Source organism: Narcine bancroftii, chromosome 1, assembly GCF_036971445.1.
Source record: "Narcine bancroftii isolate sNarBan1 chromosome 1, sNarBan1.hap1, whole genome shotgun sequence".
Classification (NCBI taxonomy): Eukaryota; Metazoa; Chordata; class Chondrichthyes; order Torpediniformes; family Narcinidae; genus Narcine; species Narcine bancroftii.
In genome coordinates, this window is record NC_091469.1 from 126,148,882 (window position 1) to 126,170,358 (window position 21,477).

The 21,477-nt window shown below is 40.5% G+C and overlaps 1 protein-coding gene across 4 annotated transcripts in view; it reads right to left on the reverse strand.

Moving 5' to 3' along the window:
- mtx3 (metaxin 3) overlaps positions 1 to 21,477 on the reverse strand; it is a 61,908-nt gene that overhangs the window by 19,265 nt on the left and 21,166 nt on the right. For 3 of the 4 annotated variants that reach the window (XR_011357780.1, XM_069938495.1, XM_069938505.1), the window contains exons 4-6: positions 15,007 to 15,099; positions 7,649 to 7,831; positions 935 to 1,011 (exon numbers count right to left, since the gene is read on the reverse strand). Coding sequence is in view for 3 of the 4 variants with exons in the window: in XM_069938495.1 (XP_069794596.1) it covers positions 935 to 1,011; positions 7,649 to 7,831; positions 15,007 to 15,099 (353 nt within the window). In the remaining variant the exon portion in view is untranslated. The remainder of the gene's footprint in view (positions 1 to 934; positions 1,012 to 7,648; positions 7,832 to 15,006; positions 15,100 to 21,477) is intronic. The other variant, XM_069938515.1, reaches the window with a different exon arrangement.

Sequence of the window (21,477 nt, forward strand, 5' to 3'; positions counted from 1 at the left end):
CCTCTGGGACTATAGTCACTAGAATTTAGAAGAATGAGAGGGGATCTTATAGAAACATAAAATTATGAAACACATAGATAAGATAGAGGTGGACAAGTTATTTCCATTGGTAGGGGAGACATAGCCTCAAGATTCAGGGTAGTAAATTTAGGACACGTTTAAATTTTAAATTTCAATTTAGACCTACAGCACGGTAACAGGCCTTTTCAGCCCACGGGTCCTTGCCGCCCAATTTACACTCAATAAAGCTACACCCCCACATTTCAAACGGTGGGAGAAAATTGGAGCTCCTGGGAAAAACCCATGCAGACACGGGGAGAACATACAAATTCCATACAGGCAGCGCGGGATTAGAACCCAAGTCCTGATCACTGGCACTGTAAAGACATTGCGCTAACTGCCTCGCCAACTGTGCCAGAGGAGGAATTGCTTTTCCCAGAAGGTGGTGAATCTGTGGAATTCACTGCCCATCGAAGCAATGGAGATGACCACAAACTCATCTCCTTGATACTGATGGGCAGCACTCTTTCACCTCTCTTGTTCAAGATTCAATCGATCTTTGTTTCGAAAAATGTATAAATGTATAAATACTAGAGGAAGACTTGATACTTAGTTTCAAAGATAAAGCAAGGCACAAGCAATTTTAATGCTTCCTCATTAATTCCTCTGTATTTTTATTACTACAGTAAATTCTTTAATTATGAGAACAGGCTTTGATTCTCCCCTCACAATTAGGGAAAATAAAGGGCAGGAGAGGTGCAGTGGCGAAATAAAGGCAGGGGCAAACATTGGCTCAGAGCTGGGAGAAACCAGAAATAATTCACGATTGACTAAAGAGAATTTAAGGTTTTCTGTACAAGTTTTATGTCCTTCCCAAAAGACTGTACAAGTCATTAAAAAAAGGTTAGAACCATTTTTCCCCATTGTTACTCACGTTTTCTCAAAGAAAAAATTAGATGTTCCCAACCTAGAGGACAGAAGGTTCAGACATTCTTTCGCATCTCTGTATATCTATACAAAACATGCAAAACAGTAACATTTAAGCCAACTTTGCAGTAAATCAAAGTAATTCTTAAATATGTACCAATGACTTTAGACAGTACTGAATAATATGCAATTTAATAGAGCTTGCTTAATTATGAAAAATAATTTGCATGTTGGTACTTTAATTGCAGGCTGTTCAAGTGCTATTGAAAACCAATGTTCTTTCATTTGGGCATTTATGAAAAGAGCCAGTCAATGGATGCCAATCAAAAATTTATTCTCCTCTCCCTTCTCCACACTAACCACCACTTGTACAGCAAGAAAGATTCAAGCACAAAGGCCGAGAATTTTATTCACACATTAAAATGCCAGAGCTGTCCCATTTAGGAAAGAAACATTCTCCATGTAGCCGCAGAAAATGAAACGCCTGCACTTTTATCTCTTCCAGGGACAAAGAGTCTTTTGGTTACAGCGGCAATTCACTTCCACTTCTTCCTATCTATTGAACATCATTGGTTTCTCCATTGTGGAGGAGACAATACCCAGGTATAGATTGCAGAGCAGCTGCATTTAGTCCACAGATGTGACTCATGGCTTGTCCTACTTGCCACTATCTCACTACCACATTCATTTCTCTATCTCTAGCTTTCTACACTGCTATCACAAAATGCAATGCAAACATGAGGAAAAGGACCTCTTCTCTATTTCCTAAGGAGTCTGATGAGATCTTGCATGTCATTGAATACTCCATCAAACTTCTTTTGGCTTTGTTGGGACCAAGGTAAACTGCCTCAGGATCTTCGTGATGCCACCATCATCACCCTGTACAAAAACAAAGGCGAGAAATCAGACTGCTCAAACTACAGGGGAATCACGTTGCTCTCCATTGCAGGCAAAATCTTCGCTAGGATTCTACTAAATAGAATAATACCTAGTGTCGCTGAGAATATTCTCCCAGAATCACAGTGCGGCTTTCGCGCTAACAGAGGAACCACTGACATGGTCTTTGCCCTCAGACAGCTCCAAGAAAAGTGTAGAGAACAAAACAAAGGACTCTACATCACCTTTGTTGACCTCACCAAAGCCTTCGACACCGTGAGCAGGAAAGGGCTTTGGCAAATACTAGAGCGCATCGGATGTCCCCCAAAGTTCCTCAACATGATTATCCAACTGCACGAAAACCAACAAGGTCGGGTCAGATACAGCAATGAGCTCTCTGAACCCTTCTCCATTAACAATGGCGTGAAGCAAGGCTGTGTTCTCGCACCAACCCTCTTTTCAATCTTCTTCAGCATGATGCTGAACCAAGCCATGAAAGACCCCAACAATGAAGACGCTGTTTACATCCGGTACCGCACGGATGGCAGTCTCTTCAATCTGAGGCGCCTGCAAGCTCACACCAAGACACAAGAGAAACTTGTCCGTGAACTACTCTTTGCAGATGATGCCGCTTTAGTTGCCCATTCAGAGCCAGCTCTTCAGCGCTTGACGTCCTGCTTTGCGGAAACTGCCAAAATGTTTGGCCTGGAAGTCAGCCTGAAGAAAACTGAGGTCCTCCATCAGCCAGCTCCCCACCATGACTACCAGCCCCCCCACATCTCCATCGGGCACACAAAACTCAAAACGGTCAACCAGTTTACCTATCTCGGCTGCACCATTTCATCAGATGCAAGGATCGACAATGAGATAGACAACAGACTCGCCAAGGCAAATAGCGCCTTTGGAAGACTACACAAAAGAGTCTGGAAAAACAACCAACTGAAAAACCTCACAAAGATAAGCGTATACAGAGCCGTTGTCATACCCACACTCCTGTTCGGCTCCGAATCATGGGTCCTCTACCGGCACCACCTACGGCTCCTAGAACGCTTCCACCAGCGTTGTCTCCGCTCCATCCTCAACATCCATTGGAGCGCTCACACCCCTAACGTCGAGGTACTCGAGATGGCAGAGGTCGACAGCATCGAGTCCACGCTGCTGAAGATCCAGCTGCGCTGGATGGGTCACGTCTCCAGAATGGAGGACCATCGCCTTCCCAAGATCGTATTATATGGCGAGCTCTCCACTGGCCACCGTGACAGAGGTGCACCAAAGAAAAGGTACAAGGACTGCCTAAAGAAATCTCTTGGTGCCTGCCACATTGACCACCGCCAGTGGGCTGATAACGCCTCAAACCGTGCATCTTGGCGCCTCACAGTTTGGCGGGCAGCAGCCTCCTTTGAAGAAGACCGCAGAGCCCACCTCACTGACAAAAGGCAAAGGAGGAAAAACCCAACACCCAACCCCAACCAACCAATTTTCCCTTGCAACCGCTGCAATCGTGTCTGCCTGTCCCGCATCGGACTGGTCAGCCACAAACGAGCCTGCAGCTGACGTGGACTTTTTACCCCCTCCATAAATCTTCGTCCGCGAAGCCAAGCCAAAGAAAAAAAAAAAAAAAAAAAGAAACTCAAGTGCCTGGGAACACAGAAGCCTGCAGAAAATGACAAACCTAGCCAAGTCTATCATGGGAACCAATGCCCTGTCCATATAAGACATCTGTACGAGCAGCTGCCTCATACAAAAAAGGTAAAGGTTCCATTATTGTCACGTAGTACTACACTTAGAATGCAACATATATTAAATATTTTAACTTTTGTTCTCCGAGAGGCAGATGGAGTTGCCCCTTTGTCCAGCGCCCCTCACAGAAACCTACAGCACCTGGTGTTCCTAGGCGATCTCCCCTCCAAGTACTGACCAGTCCTGCGCCTGCTTAGCTTCTGAGATCAAGCAATCCAAGTCGTATTCAGGCTTTATGCTTTAAGTACAGCAGCCGAGTACAGAGTCGTTGTCATACCCAGCTCCTGTTCGGCTCTGAATCATGGGTCCTCTACCGGCATCACCTACGGCTCCTAGAACGCTTCCATCAGCGCTGTCTCCGCTCCATCCTCAACATTCATTGGAATGACTTCATCACCAACATCGAAGTACTCGAGAGGGCAGAATCCGCAAGCATCGAATCCACGCTGCTGAAGACCCAACTGCGCTGGGTGGGTCACGTCTCCAGAATGGAGGACCATCGCCTTCCCAAGATCGTGTTATATGGTGAGCTCTCCACTGGCCACCGAGACGGAGGTGCACCAAAGAAGAGGTACAAGGACTGCTTAAAGAAATCTCTTGGTGCCTGCCACATTGACCACCACCAGTGGGCTGATCTCGCCTCAAACCGTGCATCTTGGCGCCTCACAGTTCGGCGGGCTGCAACCTCCTTTGAAGAAGACCGCAGAGCCCACCTCACTGTCAAAAGACAAAGGAGGAAAAACCCAACACCCAATCCCCACCCACCAATTTTCCCTTGCAACCGCTGCAACCGTGTCTGCCTGTCCCGCATCAGACTTGTCAGCCACAAACGAGCCTGCAGCTGACGTGGACATTACCCCTCCATTAATCTTCGTCGGCGAAGCCAAGCCAAAGTAAGAAGAAAGAAGAATGAAACAGCAGCCAACATCATAAAGGATTCCAATCACTTTTGTGACCATCTCTTCTCACTATTAACTTCAGACATAAGGTATAGCGGAAGCCTGTAGTCTGGTATCTCTGGGCCAAAATTGTCAGGCTGTTGAACCTTCCTATAATACCCTTTCCAGAAGACTACTCCAGGAACAAAGATGTGTCTGCACTATTAGAAGATAAAACAGTAGAGCCTTCAGTCCGCCATGTTGTGCCAACAGATATAAACCTACTCCACGATCAATCTAACCTTTCCCTCCCTTATAGCCCATAACCCATTTCTTACATCCTCATACCTATCCAAGGGTCTCTTTCAATTATGCTATTTTATCAGCCTCAACCACTACCTCAGATAGGGCATTCCAAGTACCCACCACTCTCGGTTTAAAAAAACGACATATGACATCTCCCTTAAACTTTCCTACACTCATCCTAAATAGATGTCATCCAGTATTGGCCATGCCCACCTTGGGAGAAAGGTGATGGGTGTTGACTCTCATAATTTCATACACCTCAATTAAATTGCCTCTCTATTCTGTCACTCCAAGGAGAAAACCATAGCTCACTCAACCTTTCTTCATAAGACGTTCTCTGATCCAGGTAACATTGTCTGCATCCTCTCTAAAGTTTCCACATCCTCCTCCAATGAGGCAATGAAACTGAACACAGTACTCTGTGTGGTCCAACCAGTTGTATAGAGTTCCAACATTATCTCACAGCTCGAGAACTCAATTCTGCATCTAATTAAGGCCAGCACACCAAGTGCCTTCTTAACCACCCTACCTGAGTGGCAGTTTAGAAGGATCTATGGACTTGGACCCATATCCCTCTGTTCTTCACACTGCTAATAATTCTGCCATCAACTATTGTAACGTCACGTTTATTTTTGCATTAACTACAAATATGAATATTTATCAATCCTTTCATATTTATTATCTTTTTATTCTCATGTGGTAATACAATTTATGAGTGATTTTACGTACTTGTGTCGCTGCAGAAAGCAAGGACATTTCCAGTGCATTTGTCCATTGTCATACATATATGACAATTAACTCCGGTCATCACCATCAATGCAGTTTTCTGATTTAACTTTGTGCAGCTCACTCTTTCTTTCTCATTTTATTTTAGCTTAATTTAAAAAATAGTTTAGAGTAGCATAACATAGAAATTAGCCTTTTTTTTAAATTTAGAAATACAGGCCCTTCCAGCCCATGAACCCATACCACCACCCAATTACACCCATTACCACCCCCACATGTCTTTGGAACATGGGAGGAAACCGGAGTACTGAGGAAACCCACATGGTCACAGGGGGAATGTACAAACTCCTTGTAGACAGCAGTGAATTTGAACCAGGGTCACTGGTCCTGACAGATATGCTAAGCATGCCAACCTAACCCATTCAGTCCACCATGATGTTTACATAACCTCCTTGTATCCATCTATACCTTTCCTATCCAAGTATTTGGCTAAATGCCTTTTAGACGGTGTATCAGCCTCTACCACCTTCTTTGGCAGCTCACTGCAGATAACCACCAACCTATGTGTGGAAAAAAAACATATGCCTCAGATCTCCTTTAAATTTCTCCCCTTTCACTTAAAACTGTGCTCTTTCATTCGCTATTTCCCTCTCCTGGAAAAAGGATCTATACCACCCATACAGAATCTCTGTAAGGTCACCGCTTGGCCTAAATAAACCTAAATATCATGTAAACCTAAATTTACAAACATAGCCAGCTTCACAATGAACCTCTTTCTGTAGCATGGAGACACAACCTGTACACCAATACCCCAAGTGCCGTTTAATCCATCTTTGGTACAGCTGCAACATGACACCCAAACTCTTGTCATCAAAGTCTTGGTTCATGAAGGCAAGCATACCAAACTACAAACAAGTCTCTGACTGGAGTGATCTGTCAAAAGCCATCTGGGTGCATGGGGGTCCATCCCAAGGACAAAGCTGTTTTCTGGAATAAGGTTTGCAATGTAATTGGATCCAATGGTTTATTGATAAGTTGATCTTGTGCCATATGTCACATTTCAATCTCAATATTGTGGAAATGCTTTGCAAAGGGATTATTAGTATTTGATGTCATTGTTTAGCCACATAGCTACTGGCTCAATATCTTTTAAATTTCAGAGGTAACTATGGTGTCTACACCACAGTCATTTGCATGATCACATTTAGTTAAATGCTTCTACTTTGAAAATCATTTCAGAGGCTAGTCAGTGGGATGAGGCTCATGACACGAGGAGTGAAGTAATGCTCAGTTGCCTAAAATAATAGTCATAATTTTTCTTAAAACAAAAACTTTCCCTGAAAACATTCAGCTTTTCCTAGATTGTTCAGGAATTGATTCTCTCAACATGCATTGGAACCAGGACCCAAAAAGTTTTCTTTGTATCTCACTGACCAGAAATCAATTTTGCGTTCAAGATGCACTTTGATTACCATGAACACAATAATTCACAGAATGGACTGGAAAAACAGATGCTGAGAGAGGAGAAGGAAAAGTTCACTTAGACAAAGGAGTTGGCTGTTACTGCCTCTGTGCTTAAAAAAAAAGTAAGTTTATCACAGACATAAAATGCTATTTAAAAAACAAGTCAGAAACAATTTCTAAAAAAATCTTTGAGAACATTTTACCGATTTTGACTGTAGACAAAAACAATTGCCTTTCAATAACAGAAAAAAATGTAAACAAAAAATTCAGAAAATGTTTGAAAAAAACTCAGCAGGTCAGGCACCATCAGACAGAGGGACTTTGACCCAGGATGTTGTTTTTATTTTGGACGGATGCCGCTCAATCTATTGAATTTTTTAAAGCATTTTCTGCCTCCCAGTGACAATGAAATATTCGGCACGGTTGGTGTAGCTGTTAGCACCACTCCTTTGCAGCGCCAGTGATCGGGACCTGGGTTTGAATCCCACGCTGTCTGTAAGGAGTTGGGATGTTTGCCCTGTGCCCATGTGGGTTTTTCCTGGAGGCTTCGGTTACCTCCCACTGTTCAAAACGTACCGGGGGTGTTGGTTAATTGGGTGTAAATTGGGCGGCATGGACTCATGAGCCAAAATGGCTTGTTACCGTGCTGTATGTCTAAATTTAAAATTCCCGAAACAACATGCTAATTTAAATTGACTATTAAATGATTAAGTATTCAAATGCTCCCTTACCTGTGTTTCGACATCCTTCATGTTGCAGAAAGGTGGCTCTCCTCTGGACAAAACAATTTGATTCATTGCCGATCTCGACATCTGCCCTGGTATGTAGAAATTCAATGGAAAGGGGATTCTTGAAGCAAACCAAGGTCGGGTCAGATTGCAGTAATTCTCGATGTCAACCCAGAAAGCGTGCAGCTGTACAGAATTGTCATTAGGGGCACCATTTATCAGTATTAGCAAGCAAAAAATATTAGAAACTTGCACAGTAAACAAATGCTTGTTCAATAATCTTAGGAGACACAGGGACCTGGTTCAGAACAGAATATTTTAAATTATCAAAGAATTTCATTAGGCATTAGGGTAAATATTTAATCATGTGCTAATTATATGAAGGAACCATTTCTTAAGGATCAAATAGAAAATTTAATCAATAAATCAGTGAAGAATGATACAAATATAAAAGTAAGGGAATTATGTTATAGCTGAATAAAACTTTGGTTAGGCAACATGGAATATTGTGGGGTATTCTGGTCGCATCATTACACGATGGACGTAGAAGCTTTGAGGATATGAGTTATGGGGGGAGAGGTTAGACAAATTTGGGCTGTTTGCTCTGGAGTGTTGGAGCCCAAGAGGAGACCTGATAAAAATTTATAAAATCATCAGACAGTCAGAATCTCTTACCCTGGGTTAAAATATCAGAGGACATGCATTTTAGGTGGGGGATGGGGAGAAGCTTAAAGAAGGGGTGTAAGGAAACTTCCCTCTCCCACCCTGCCTCTGCACGGAGAGGTAGGCACCTGGAATGAACTGGCAAAAGTAGCTGTGGAAGTGGATCTGACAGTAGTTTAAAGGGTTTCTCGATTAAACACACGGATATGCAGGGAACAGAGGGACAGGTATCAGGTGTAAGCAGCAGTGTTAGTTTAATTTGGGCAACCCTATAGGCTGAAAGGCCTGTTCCTGTGCTGAACTGTTCTACATTCTAATGACAAAAATTTGCCTTACATTTAATTAAAAAGAGCAGAATTTTGCTGAAAGTTTCTATTATTTCTCCAACTTTCATTTGTCAAGAGTGTTAGTTCATGGTCTGAAGGAGCATGATCAGGAATAGATCACGCACCAAATTGTTTAAAAAGAAGGTCACCAATTTAAGACAAAGGAAGTAATTTCTTTTCTTCAAAGAAGCTTAGGCCTTTGGAACACCAACTCATCTCATCTTCATGCAATACTTTAAGGCAAAGCGACATATTCTTGATAGATAAGGGAAAGAGGGGGGGAGATTGGGCAACAACAGCTAGAGTAAATGCAGAGATGAGGTCACGATCAGTATGTAAATAGTGGCAGAGGTGAGAGAGGCTGAGAGGCCTGCTTCTCACCCCACTTAATTTTGATCTTAGTATTTCAGTGTGCTATCTTTGTTCATTGTAAATGTGAGAATAATCTGATACTTCTACAGTATACTCCCATGTTACAGAGGAGCTGGTTCCAAGAAAACTCTCCATATAGCGATTTTCTGTAACACAATCCCTGCATTCCTTATTGAATCCCTAAGTGGAACTGCATTCCAGGCTACGTTGCTCATTTCACAATCACTTTGATCCAGAAGACCCTGGAGTGCCACAGATCTTGGAATACCTCTAATATTGGGATGTGATTTGAACGCTTAAACCATTTAGAGTGTTGCTAATGCCTAATCAGCAACTATTTTTTCGAAAAGGTTTCCTTCTTGGGGGGAAAAAGGGGATTATGATGAACAACTTCAAGTTGAACACAAAGGTAATTTCAGATTTGCTGCATCACGTAGGAAGTTGGAGAATCATTAAATTAACTTTAATTGAATTTAGCATTAAGCAGATACTCGCCACCAATGTAAAAAAAAAATGCATCGTAGGTCTTGCAACATTGATGAGATATTTCTGCCATCTTGAATCTTCCTGAAGACAATAAATACTATTGTTCAGTACATTCACTATGCTATTGCCTTAAGAACATGTATATCAACATGCATTCAATCTATATCAATGTAATGGAGAAATTTTCCAAAAGTTTTTCCTGAAATTGGCTGCAGGTTTTTTCCTTGTTCTTTCACACACCCCCCCCCCCCCCCACACCCACCCAGGATCCTCACTACTAGCATAGTAGGCAGAATGTAGTAGAGTAGTGGTGAAGGAGGGAATGCGGGGTACAGAGCACGGGATTGACAGGGAGAGTGTGGGTATGGAGCCCATGGAAGGGGAATGTCCCTCTTGTAGGATGTGGATTGTTAGGGAAGTCAGTAGTTTCCCTGATGACTCAAATGAGAGAAGTGCATCCAGCTGATGCTCCTGACAAACCATGTTAAGGCTTTGGAGCAGGAACTGGATAAACTCTGGAGCATTCGGGAGGCAGAAGGAGTGATAGATAGGAGTTACAGGATCTCTATTACACCAAGGAGACAGGAAGAGGTAAGATGGATTACAGTTAGGAGAGAGAGGGAATAGGCAGGCAGAACAGGGCCCCCAGTGGGAATCCCCCCCTGAAAAACAAGTATACTGTAGAGGAGGATGACCTATTGGGTATAAGCCATGGCAATCAGGACTCTGGCACAGAGTCTGGTGCTCTGGCTAAGAAGGGAAGGGGGATAAAGAGGCGAGCTGTAGTGATAGAGGATTCCATAGTTAGGAAGACATGTGAGAGGTTCTGTGGAGGAGATCGTGAATCCTGGATGGTACGTTGCCTCCCTGGTGCCAGGATATGAAATATCTCAGATCGAGTTCACAACATTCTTAGATGGGAGGGTTATCAGTCAGATGGCGTGGTCCATGTAGGGACCAATGACATAGGTAGGAAGGGTGAGGAGGACCTGCAAGGAGAGTTCAGGGAGTTAGGCATTCGATTGAAGAAGAAGACCTTAGTGATCTCAGGATTGCTTCCCATGCCACATGCTGGAGAGGTTAGAAATAGAAGAATAAGGCAGCTTAATACGTGGCTGAGGGCTTAGTGTAGTAGTGAGGGTTCTGTTCCAGGGAAGGTGGGATCTGTACTAATGGGACAGATTGCCTCTGAACTGGAAGGGGATTAATATCCTTGCAGGTAGGTTTGTTAGTCTTGCTCCGATGGGGAACCAGACTGTTAGAGCCGTTACTGAGGAGGATGATAAAGGTCATGCGAGGATCGCATGTAGAGACAGAAATCAAAGGTTTGTACATGATAGAAATATTCTCAGGTGTATTTATTTTAATGCAAGGAGTATTGTTGGAAAGGCTGACGATCTTAGGGTATGGATTGAAGTGGGATTATGACATTATTGCTATTGTTGAAATTTGGTTGCAGGAGGGGCAGGACTGGCAACTTAATGTTCCAGGATTCCGCTGCTTCAGACGTGATGAGGGGAAGGGATGAAAGGGGGAGGAGTTGTATTGCTAGTCAGGGAAAATATCTCAGCTGTACGAAGTAAGGACAGGAAGGAGGGTTTATCTACAGAGGCCATATAAGTGGAGTTGAAGAATGGGAAAGGTGTGACCACACTGATAGGGTTGTATTATAGACTGTCCAATAGTCAGAGAGAATTAGAGGAGCAAATCTGTAGAGAGACAGCAGCCCGATGTAAGAAGCAGAAAGTTGTGATGGTAGGAGATTTTAACTTTCCAAATATTGATTTGGATTCCCATACTGTGAAAGGGCTGGATGGTTTGCAGTTTGTGAAATGTGCTCAGGGAAGTTTTCTAAATCACTATATAGAGTTATCAATGAGAGAGAATGCAGTATTTGATCTCCTATTAGGAAACAAGACAGGTCAGGTGACAGATGTATGTAAAGACAAATATTTTAGGTCCAGTGACAATAATTTAATTTTTAATTTAGACATACAGCACTGTATGCCTAAAGAAATCTCTTGGTGCCTGCCACATTGACCACCGCCAGTGGGCTGATATCGCCTCAAACCGTGCATCTTGGCGCCTCACAGTTTGGCAGGCAGCAACCTCCTTTGAAGAAGACCGCAGAGCCTACCTCACTGACAAAAGGCAAAGGAGGAAAAACCCAACACCCATCCCCAACCAACCAATTTTCCCCTGCAACCGCTGCAATCGTGTCTGCCTGTCCCACATCGGACTTGTCAGCCACAAACGAGTCTGCAGCTGACGTGGACTTTTTACCCCCTCCATAAATCTTCGTCCGCGAAGCCAAGCCAAAGAAAGAAACAGCACTGTAACAGGCCATTTTTGCCCACGAGTCAATGCTGCCCAATTTGCACCCCATTAACTTACGCCCCATTAACATACACCACCCCCCCCGGTATGTTTTGAATGGTGGGATGAAACTGGAGCCCCCAGGAAAAATCCATGCAAACACAGGGAGATCATACAAACTCCTTTCAGACGGTGTGGATTCGAACTGAAGTCCGGTCCCAATTGTTGGTGCTGTAAAGACGGAACCGTTCTGCCCTTACCTTCAGTAATGACATTATCAAGATGATTATGGAAAAGGATCTCTGGTCCTCATAATGGGATTCTTTATTGGAGGAAGGCAAATTTTGTGGAAATTATAAAGGATCTAGGAAGAGTGGATTGGGATATTCTGTTTTCTGACAAGGGTGTGTTAAGTAAGTGGAAGGCCTTCAAAGGTGAAATTTTGAGAGTGTAGAGTTTGCATGTTCTTGTTAGGATTAAAGGGAGAGTAAACGGGCATAGGGAACCCTGGTTTTCAAGGGATATTGGTGATCTGGTTTACAAGACAAGGGATGTGTATCGCAAGTATAAGCAACAAGGAGCTAATGAGGTACATGAAGTGTACAAAAAAAATACTCAAGGAGGAATTCAGGAAGGCAAAAAGAAGACATGAGGTTGCTTTGGCAGATAATGTGAAGGTAAACCTGAAGGATTTCTACAAGTAGATTAAGAGTAAAAGGATAACAAGGGACAAAATTAGTCCCTTAGAGGATCAGTGATCAACTATGTGTGGAGCCTCACGTAATAGGGGAGATCTTAGTTTTTTTTGCATAGTATTTACTCAGAAAACTGGCATAGTGTATAAGGAAGGAAGGGAAACAAGCAGAAGTGTCATGAAACAGATGGAGATCAAGGAGGAGGAGGTGCTTGCTGCCTTACAGAGAATAAAGGTAGATAAATCCCCCGAGCTGGATATGATATTCCCTCAGACCTTGAGGGAGATAAGTGTAGAAATTACAGGGACCCTGGCAGATATATTCAAAATGTGAAGGTGAAGTGCCAGAGGATTGGAGAGTAGCTCATGTTGTCCCGTTATTTAAAAAAAGGCTCCAAAAATAAACCAGGTAATTATAGGCCAGTGAGCTTGACATCAGTAATAGGTAAATTATTGGAAGGAGTTCTGAGAGAGAAGATATATAGGCATTTGGACAGCCATAGGTTGATTAAGGACAGTCAGCATGGCTTCGTGAATGGTAGATGATGTTTAACGAATATTGTAAGAGTTTTTCAATGAGCTTACCAAGAAGGTAGATGAAGGCTGTGGATATTGTCTACATGGACTTAAGTAAAGCCTTTGACAAGGTCCCACATGGGAGGTTAGTTCAGAAGGTTAAGACACTAGTATCCATGGAGAGGTTGTAAACTGGATTCAAAATTGGCTATGTGGGAGAAAACAGAGAGTGGTAATGGATGATTGCTTCTCAGACTGGAGGCCTGTGATTAGTGGTGTGCCTCAGGCATCTGTGTTGGGTCCATTGTTGTTTGTTGTCTATATCAGTGATCTGGATGATAATGTAGTAAATTGGATCAGCAAGTTTGCTGATGACACAAAGATAGGAGGCGTTGTGGACAGAAAAGATTTTCAAAGCTTGCAGAGGGATCAGAACCAACTGGGAGAATGGGCCAAAAAATGGCAGATGGAGTTTAATGCAGACAAGTGTGACATGTTGCATTTTGGAAGGGCAAACCAAGGTAGGACATAGACAGTAAATGGTAGGTACGTGAGGAGTGCAGAGGAGCAAAGAGACCTGTACATTGTTCCCTGAAGGTGGCATCACAGGTGGACAGGGTTGTAAAGAAATCTTTTAGCATCTTAGCCTTTATAAATCAAAGTATTGAGTATAGGAGTTGGGATGTTATGTTGACGTGTTTTTTAAGACATTGGTGAGGCCAAATTTGGAATATTGTGTGCAGTTCTGGGCGCTTAACTACAGGAAGGTTATCAATAAGATTTGAAAGAGTGCAGAGAAGATTTATTAAGATGTTGCTAGGTCTTCGGGAGTTGAGTTACAGGGAAAGATTAAATATGTTAGGACTTTATTCCTTGAAGCAAAGAATGAAGGGAGATTTGATAGAAGTTTACAAGATTATGAGGTATCGACAGAGTGGAAGTGAGCAGGCTTTTTCCACTTAGATTGGGGGCACTAAATACGAGAGGTCATAACTTTAAGATGAAAGGGGAAAGGTTTAGGGGGAACATTAGGGTATAGTTTTTCACTCAGAGAGTGGTGGGAGTGTGGAATGAGCTGCCATCTGATATGGTGAATTGCAGGCTCAATCTTAAGAATAAATTGGATAGATACATGATGGGAGAGGGCTGGAGGGTTACGGAATGGAAGCAGGCCAATGGGACTAGTGGAATAATGGTCGGCATAGAAGGGCCGAATGGCTTGTTTTTTGTGCTATGGTTCTAGTGATTATTAAGTTGCCAAAATTGTCACCCAGTTTACACAAGTGTTAGAAATCTACACAGTAATGTCACAAAATCATGAACAACTAGCATTTAGCAGATTTCAGACAAGTAAATCATGCAATTGTATGGAACAGATATAAATCTGGGATTAGTTGAGTGGTTGGCGTCAGTACATTTGCTTCTATCTACGCAGAGTCCAACAGTGGACTTGTTGGTTGGGATTTCCAGCATTAAAGTGAGAATTCATTACTATAATTCTATGCTAGTCAATCCCGTACAGTATTTTAATTAGTTCTTGCTCTATTAACGCACTTACAATTTTTTTTGTGAAGGAACCCCATTTATTTTTGTTATACAAATTACACAAGAGCTATTTTTAATTCTATACATCAAAAATTTTGGTAGCATTTTGTAAATTCCACAAGGGCTCATTTCCATTACCTGAACTGCCACAGTGAGAGGTAACACTGGACCAGCAAGGAAGCTAAAAGTAACCCACATTTCCCAAACCCTTTGGAGAGAAAAGTAGTCAAAAAATATCTACTGACGGGGTTCAAAGAGAGTAGTATTACAGCATTTAATGTGAAGAGACCAAAACAAAGTTTATTCAAGAGTCCTTTAGATGAGCAAACTAAAGATTACAAAGCAGGACTCATTAAATTCAGATCGACAAGTTTAAATGAGATGTAAATAAAAACTGCTTAATGTGTAATGCCAGAGAATGTGCAACTTGATTTTTTTTTTACCAAGGCTGGACGTAGCTTCTCTTCAATCAATGCTATAAATGCCAAAGTGTCAGCTCCCTGTTTGGCCGTTAGTTCGTAGTCAGCATTGTATTTCTGTTAAATGAAATAAAGAGTGAATAAAGCAATAGATGCATCCTTTAAACTGTTCCAATGCTCTTCATTCTCATTAAGATTCTCTCCTGCCAACACTTCCCTGTGAACTACATCCTATAATATTACCAAATCAATATCATGCATTTTGCATCCATCACCACCAGACTTTCATGCCAATATTTCTTTCAGTGAGAAGTGCAATCAGCTTAGACACCTCTTCATTGAGGTCATCCATTGCTTCTCAATAAACATTAATATTCCTTTGCTAGGTTCTTTTTTGGTGGACAACTGTAGAGAAAATACATAGAATCTGCAACATAGAACATGGCTCAGCCAAGGTAGTGCATGTCTGTATTTTTTCTTCATCTGAACATCCTCTGCCTGTTCTTTAACATTTATATTCTTCTTCATTCTGCATCAATTCTTTACTAAAACAAATCACATTTGTTTCAACAATGTGATAATGAACTCCATGTTCTCACTACTAATTCTTTTCCTGATTCATCTTCAGCTATATTGCACTGTTCTGGTCTATCCTACCAAATCGGTCCTTTAATGTCACACTCTTGTCTTCATCCAGAGAAAAGAGACAGCACATTGGTATAGGAGCTTCCCCTCAGTTGCAGAAAGGTGGTGGTGGGGGAGGGGGGGGTGGGGTGGAAAGAGAGAGAGAGAGAGAGAGAGAGAGAGAGAGAGAGAGAGAGAAAGGGTGTGTGTGGGGCAAAAAAAGATAATTGATGAGTCTAGGTTTAAGATGAGAAGGAGAAGGTTTAAAGGGCATTGGAGTAAATTTTTCTCCATGCAAAAGACAGTTAATATCTGGACTGATCTGGCAGACGAGGCCTTCTATGATGGCAGATGGTACATTGTTTCCCTAGTTCCAGCATCAAGTTATCACTGAATGGTCAGAGAAAGGAAGCATGTGAACGCTCAGAGATTATAGTTCGTATTGATATCAACAGTACAGGGGTAAAGAGTTCAGGGAAATGGAGAGGCAAGATCTTGGAAGATAGTAATTTTTGGATTGCTCCCATTGGCAGGCATTAGTCAGTTCAGTCTCTAAAATATTTAATCAATTCTGAATCCCATGCATCTTTACCTTCTGGATCAGCCTACTAAGGGGTTCCTCAAACACCTTAGTGAATCCACTGCCCCACCCATATCAGCCATCTCCTTAAAAAATGTTAAATTTGCATATCATGACCTGCCCTGCACAAAGCCAGGTTGGCTGTCCCGATCATGATTATGTCTATCCAAAGGTGCACAAATTCTATTCCCAAGTACCCTCCCCAAAAGCTTCCCTACCATTGATGTGAGGCTTGCATGCCTATAATTTTCTGGATTATTCCTAATCCCCTTACCGAATAAAGGTACAACTTTGGCTATTCACCAGGACATTGCCTGTTGCTACCATGGACAGTAAACTCTTTGACAATGCACAATCTCCTTTCTCGCTTCTTTTAATAACCTGTGATATATCCCTTTAGGCCCTGGGGACAACCATCTTAATGGTCTTCAAAGACCCAGTGCCACCTCTTTCTTTTCTTTTGCAATATTTTTATTAACATTGAAGTTTCACATTCAAAAATGCAGAGTACAAATTCAAAAGAATACATTACAATTAAAACATATCATTTAATCCAGGGTACTCACATTTTAATCAAACAGATTATATTCTATTAATATTTTATATTAAAAAAGGAAAATCTAAACCCACTATCAAGAAAGAAGCTGTTTGTCCAAAAAAAGTCAGAAATCTTATCAAAGTGATAAATTACTTCATTAGTCAACATTTTTACCTTCATAACAAATCAAAGATTATAAAAGTAATTCAAAAAGGGTCCCCAGAGTGTTTGAAGATTTACTTTCAAATTGGAAATTGAGCACCTAATCTTCTCTAAATTTAAACATGACATGATGTCACGTAGCCATTAAGCATGATTAGGTGGGGTAACATCCCTCTATCTGAGCAACATCGCCTGCCTAGCCATAAGAGAAATAAAAGCTAATTCATGCAGCTCAGATGCTGTTAAAGTTATTTCACTCTCTCCAACAATACTAAATAAAAAGTTAAGGGATTAAGTTTAAAATTTACTTTGGCGGCGGAGGGGGGGGGGGTGGGTGGGTGGTAACGCTGAAGATCTGAGCAGATGTGTTTTGAAAGAGCTCTCCATAAAAGGCATTAAAGAGACAGTCTGAAAGCACAAAAAAAAAATCAGAATTTTATCATCAAAAATGGATAACACTAATGCAACAAAAGCAGAAGAAAGAGCTCAGCCAGGAACATCAAGTGGAAGCCCGATGAGGAGCAGATCAGGAGGGACCATGGGACTGGTTGAAGCCAGAAGAGCTGTGGAGTGATAGAGTCAACATCCTGAACAAGATGGAAACTTTGTGTACTCGTTTCACAAGTGATAAGAGACATCAAAAAAGATACCGGAAATTAAATAAATCGTGGAAAGTTTAAGGGAACAAATGACTCAAGTGGAGGCTGAGCTGAATAAAATACAGGCTGAAGGCTCCAGAAGAAAAAGGAAAAGCATGGGACACAGACAAAAAAGGACTAATTGACAAGATCGATCATATGGAAAATTTCAGCAGACGTAACAATGTAAGAATCATTGGACTGAGAAAAAGAATCGAGGGAAAAGACTCGGTGAGTTTCTTTGAAACATGGATCCCACAAATACTGGGACAAAGCAAGTTAAAATGCAAAGTTGTAAATTGAAAGGACTTTCCAGACCCTCGAACCCAATACAAAGTAATGTTTTTTCAGGACTTTAGCCCTGCCTTAGTCAAACAAAGAAAGGAATTTGATGAAGTAAAGAGACAACTGTGATCTAAAAACTTTAGATATTCAATGACTTACCCAGCGGTGTTGATGGTGAATGTCTCAGAAGGTAATCGACAAATTTTCAAGAATAAAGAAGTGGAAGAATTTTTAAGAAAATTATGAAAAGATTAAAGTCGCCAGATGAGAAGATTGAAAAAAACTTTTAAAAATGGGTCTAACTGAAAGACATTTTTTTTATTTAGTAGAACTGAACCATCTTGTTTTTACTGCTAAAAATCATTGTAATTTAGATGGTGAGCTCTGGAAAGAAAGGAAGTGGTGAAGAAAGTGGCAGGTGGGAGCTCCGATTTAAGGTGGAAAAATGGCACCGGGAGAGGAGCGGTTGTAAAAGTTGGCACTAAAGGGAGGGGCTCTTCTTCTTCGGAAGATTCTGTGGGAAGTTTTTTGCGGACTTCTGGGTTCTAATATTAATGTCACCTTCAGAACTATGGATACGTGTGTGTTTCTTAAAGGAGAAATGTATATGCTTCTTAAAAGGGAAATGTTTCTTACAAGTGAAATTAAAAAGGAAATGTCTCTTAAAAAGGAAATGTTACAGTACTTTTTTTAAAATTGGAAAGCTTTTATTATTATACAACATTTGTTTGAAAAATGGTATGGATAAAACACTAAAGTTTATGAGTCTTAATATTAACGGGATAAATGGGATGAGGATGAAAAGCGTCTTCACATACGTAAAAAATTTAAAGCGGATATAATCTTTTAGCAGGAAACACACCTAACCAAATTGGAACATGATAAATTAAAAAGAAGATGGGTGGGACAGATTATATCGTCTTCCTTTGGTTCAAAGGCAAAAGGATTAGCAATTCTAATTAATAAAAATACACCAGTGTTAATAGAAGACACTTCTATTGATCAAACCAGAAGGTATGTAATGGCACATTATAAAATTTGTGGAGAAGCATGGACATTTATGCATAGTTATGGACCAAATTATGACAATGAAACCTTTATGAAGGATATCTTCTTAAAAACAGCAGAGGGGTGACAAAATATATTAGTTGGAGGAAATGTAAAGGTTAAAACCTTGTGTTAATGATTTTTGATTATTTAATTACTTTCCCTTTAAGGATTAATTGTTTTTGTAGAGTTACGATAGTTCCTGTAATGTCATATGTCGTAATATCTGAGCAGATGAGGAGCCCATTCTTGGAATAACCATGGAAGGAGAGGAAGCTCCCTCGAGAAACTCTTCTTTGAATTCATCATTATTATTATTAATCATTTATTATCATTTCAATTCCTTTATATTTGTTTGAAGATGAGTATCGTTATCATTTACAAATATGCTTTGGTTTACTCATCATTATGAAGTGCGAAGCTATGAAAATATTTATTTGCTTTTATCAATGAAAAATCAAAGCTATTTACAGCTGCAATTACGAAGTTTGATTTATTTGGATGAATGAGATACAATTCAGAATATCAAGGCTTACTTTTCTTGGAAGGTGACATGTTTTGAGATTGAGAAATAATAGAACCTGGGAAGTGTCATCTTCTGGAGATTTTAATTTTTGCTTGGATCTAATACTAAATAAATCTGCAAGAACCATAATGAGGACAAAAGCAGCAAAAACCACAAGTTCATATATTAAGGATCTAAATCTTATTGATATATGGAGGTAATTAAATCCCACAGAGAGACTACTCCTTTTACTCAAGGGTGTAGGATTCACATACTAGGATTGGCTTGTTTTTAATGTCAGCCCAGTTAAAAAGTAGAGTGATAAAAGCAGAATACCTAATGAGGCTTCTATCAGACCACTCACCAGTAACATTAACTTTTGCAATAATGAAAAAGCATGAGAAAGTATAAAGATGGCATCTTAATACCACACTACTTAAAATAACAGACTTCTGTGAATTTATAAAGAGACAGTGTAATTTATATATATTTGGGAGAAAAATTGGAAAAATTAGAGTAGGTTATATACATACACACATTTTAAAACATGTTATTTGAAATACTGAATTCATATTCAGTGAACTTTACAGAAACTATGGAGAATGCTATGCACATTCCACAAGTATGTGCTAATTGAAATGATGTCATCAAATGAATCGAATGGAGACAGGTCATCTATGTTGGAACATTTTTACAAGGCTTCTGACCTTTCTGCTAGCCTGAAAGAAAGAGGTTACCATCTGGAGAACCCTGATGGGGCAAGTTTCATCAGCAAGACATTGAGGTGACTAATGGTGGTACCTCAGTTGTGGAAATCCTGGAACAACAAATCTCTCTCTGCAAACTTCCAAGAACCTTCTTGAGCAGTAAACATTTAACTTTCGAGCACCAAAGCCTGATGAACTTTATACATGTTAAATGCTGGGCACAGTAGCAGAATTGCCTGGAACCAGTGAACTTGGAAGAATAAGAAGTGAGATTGAACTGTGAACCAAAGAACTTTTAAATTTACACACACATCATTCACGTGCACTTAGAATTAGAAGGGGGTTAATTTTAGTTACTTAAGTTAATAGAGATAAGTTAAAGTTTGATACTCTTTTTATGTTTAAAGATAATTAAAACAACTTTTGTTTAAGTAACCATATGTCATGGTGAATACTTATTGCTGCTGGGTTTTGGGGTCCTCTGGGATCATAACAACAGATAGAAATATTTTGTGAAACAAATCAGCATCTACTAACAATAGTTTTTTGATGGGCCACACTCAAAGCATATTTGAGGGGACAAATTATATCCTACACAACAAATCTTAAGAAAGAATATATAGCAGAAGTAAGTAGTTTGGAGAAAGAAATTATAGAATTAGGAAAAAAAAATCAAAGAACAGAACTAAAAGAAGAATACAAATTACTGGAGAATAAAAAGCTAAGATATAATACAACACAAACATATAGAACAGATAAAGCTATATTAAAAACTAAACAACAATACTACACTTTAGGTGAATGGGCACATAAAGTTTTATCTTGGCGGATTAAAACAGAAGAGTCATCAAGAATGATAAATGCTAATAAAAAAAAGACAGACACTTTAGCATATAAACAAAAGGAAATGAATGACATTTGTAGACTTTACACAAAATTATACAAATCAGAATTACTAGGAGACGAGAATGAAATGGAAGAATTTTTGTTGAGTGTTGAACATCCAAAACTAGAAGAGGGTGAAAGGATAGAACTAGACACCCCCTTTACAATGGAAGAAATTGAAAAGGCTCTGGGTACCCTATGGGCTAATAAATCACCAGGAGAGGATGGATTCCCACCTGAGTTTTACAGACAATTTAAAGAATTATTAATTCACCTGTAAATGGATGTTCTGGACCAAGCAGTAGAAACACAGACCCTCCCAGGATCATTCTCAACTGCGATCATTATAGTGTTACCAAAAAAAAAGGGACCCCTTAAAAACTTCATCATATAGACCAATATCCCAATTAAATGCTGATTACAAGATACTAGTGAAACATTGGCTAATAGGTTAGGACAATATTTACCAAAATTGATACATACAGATCAAGCAGGATTTGTTAAAGGAAGACATTCCTCAAATA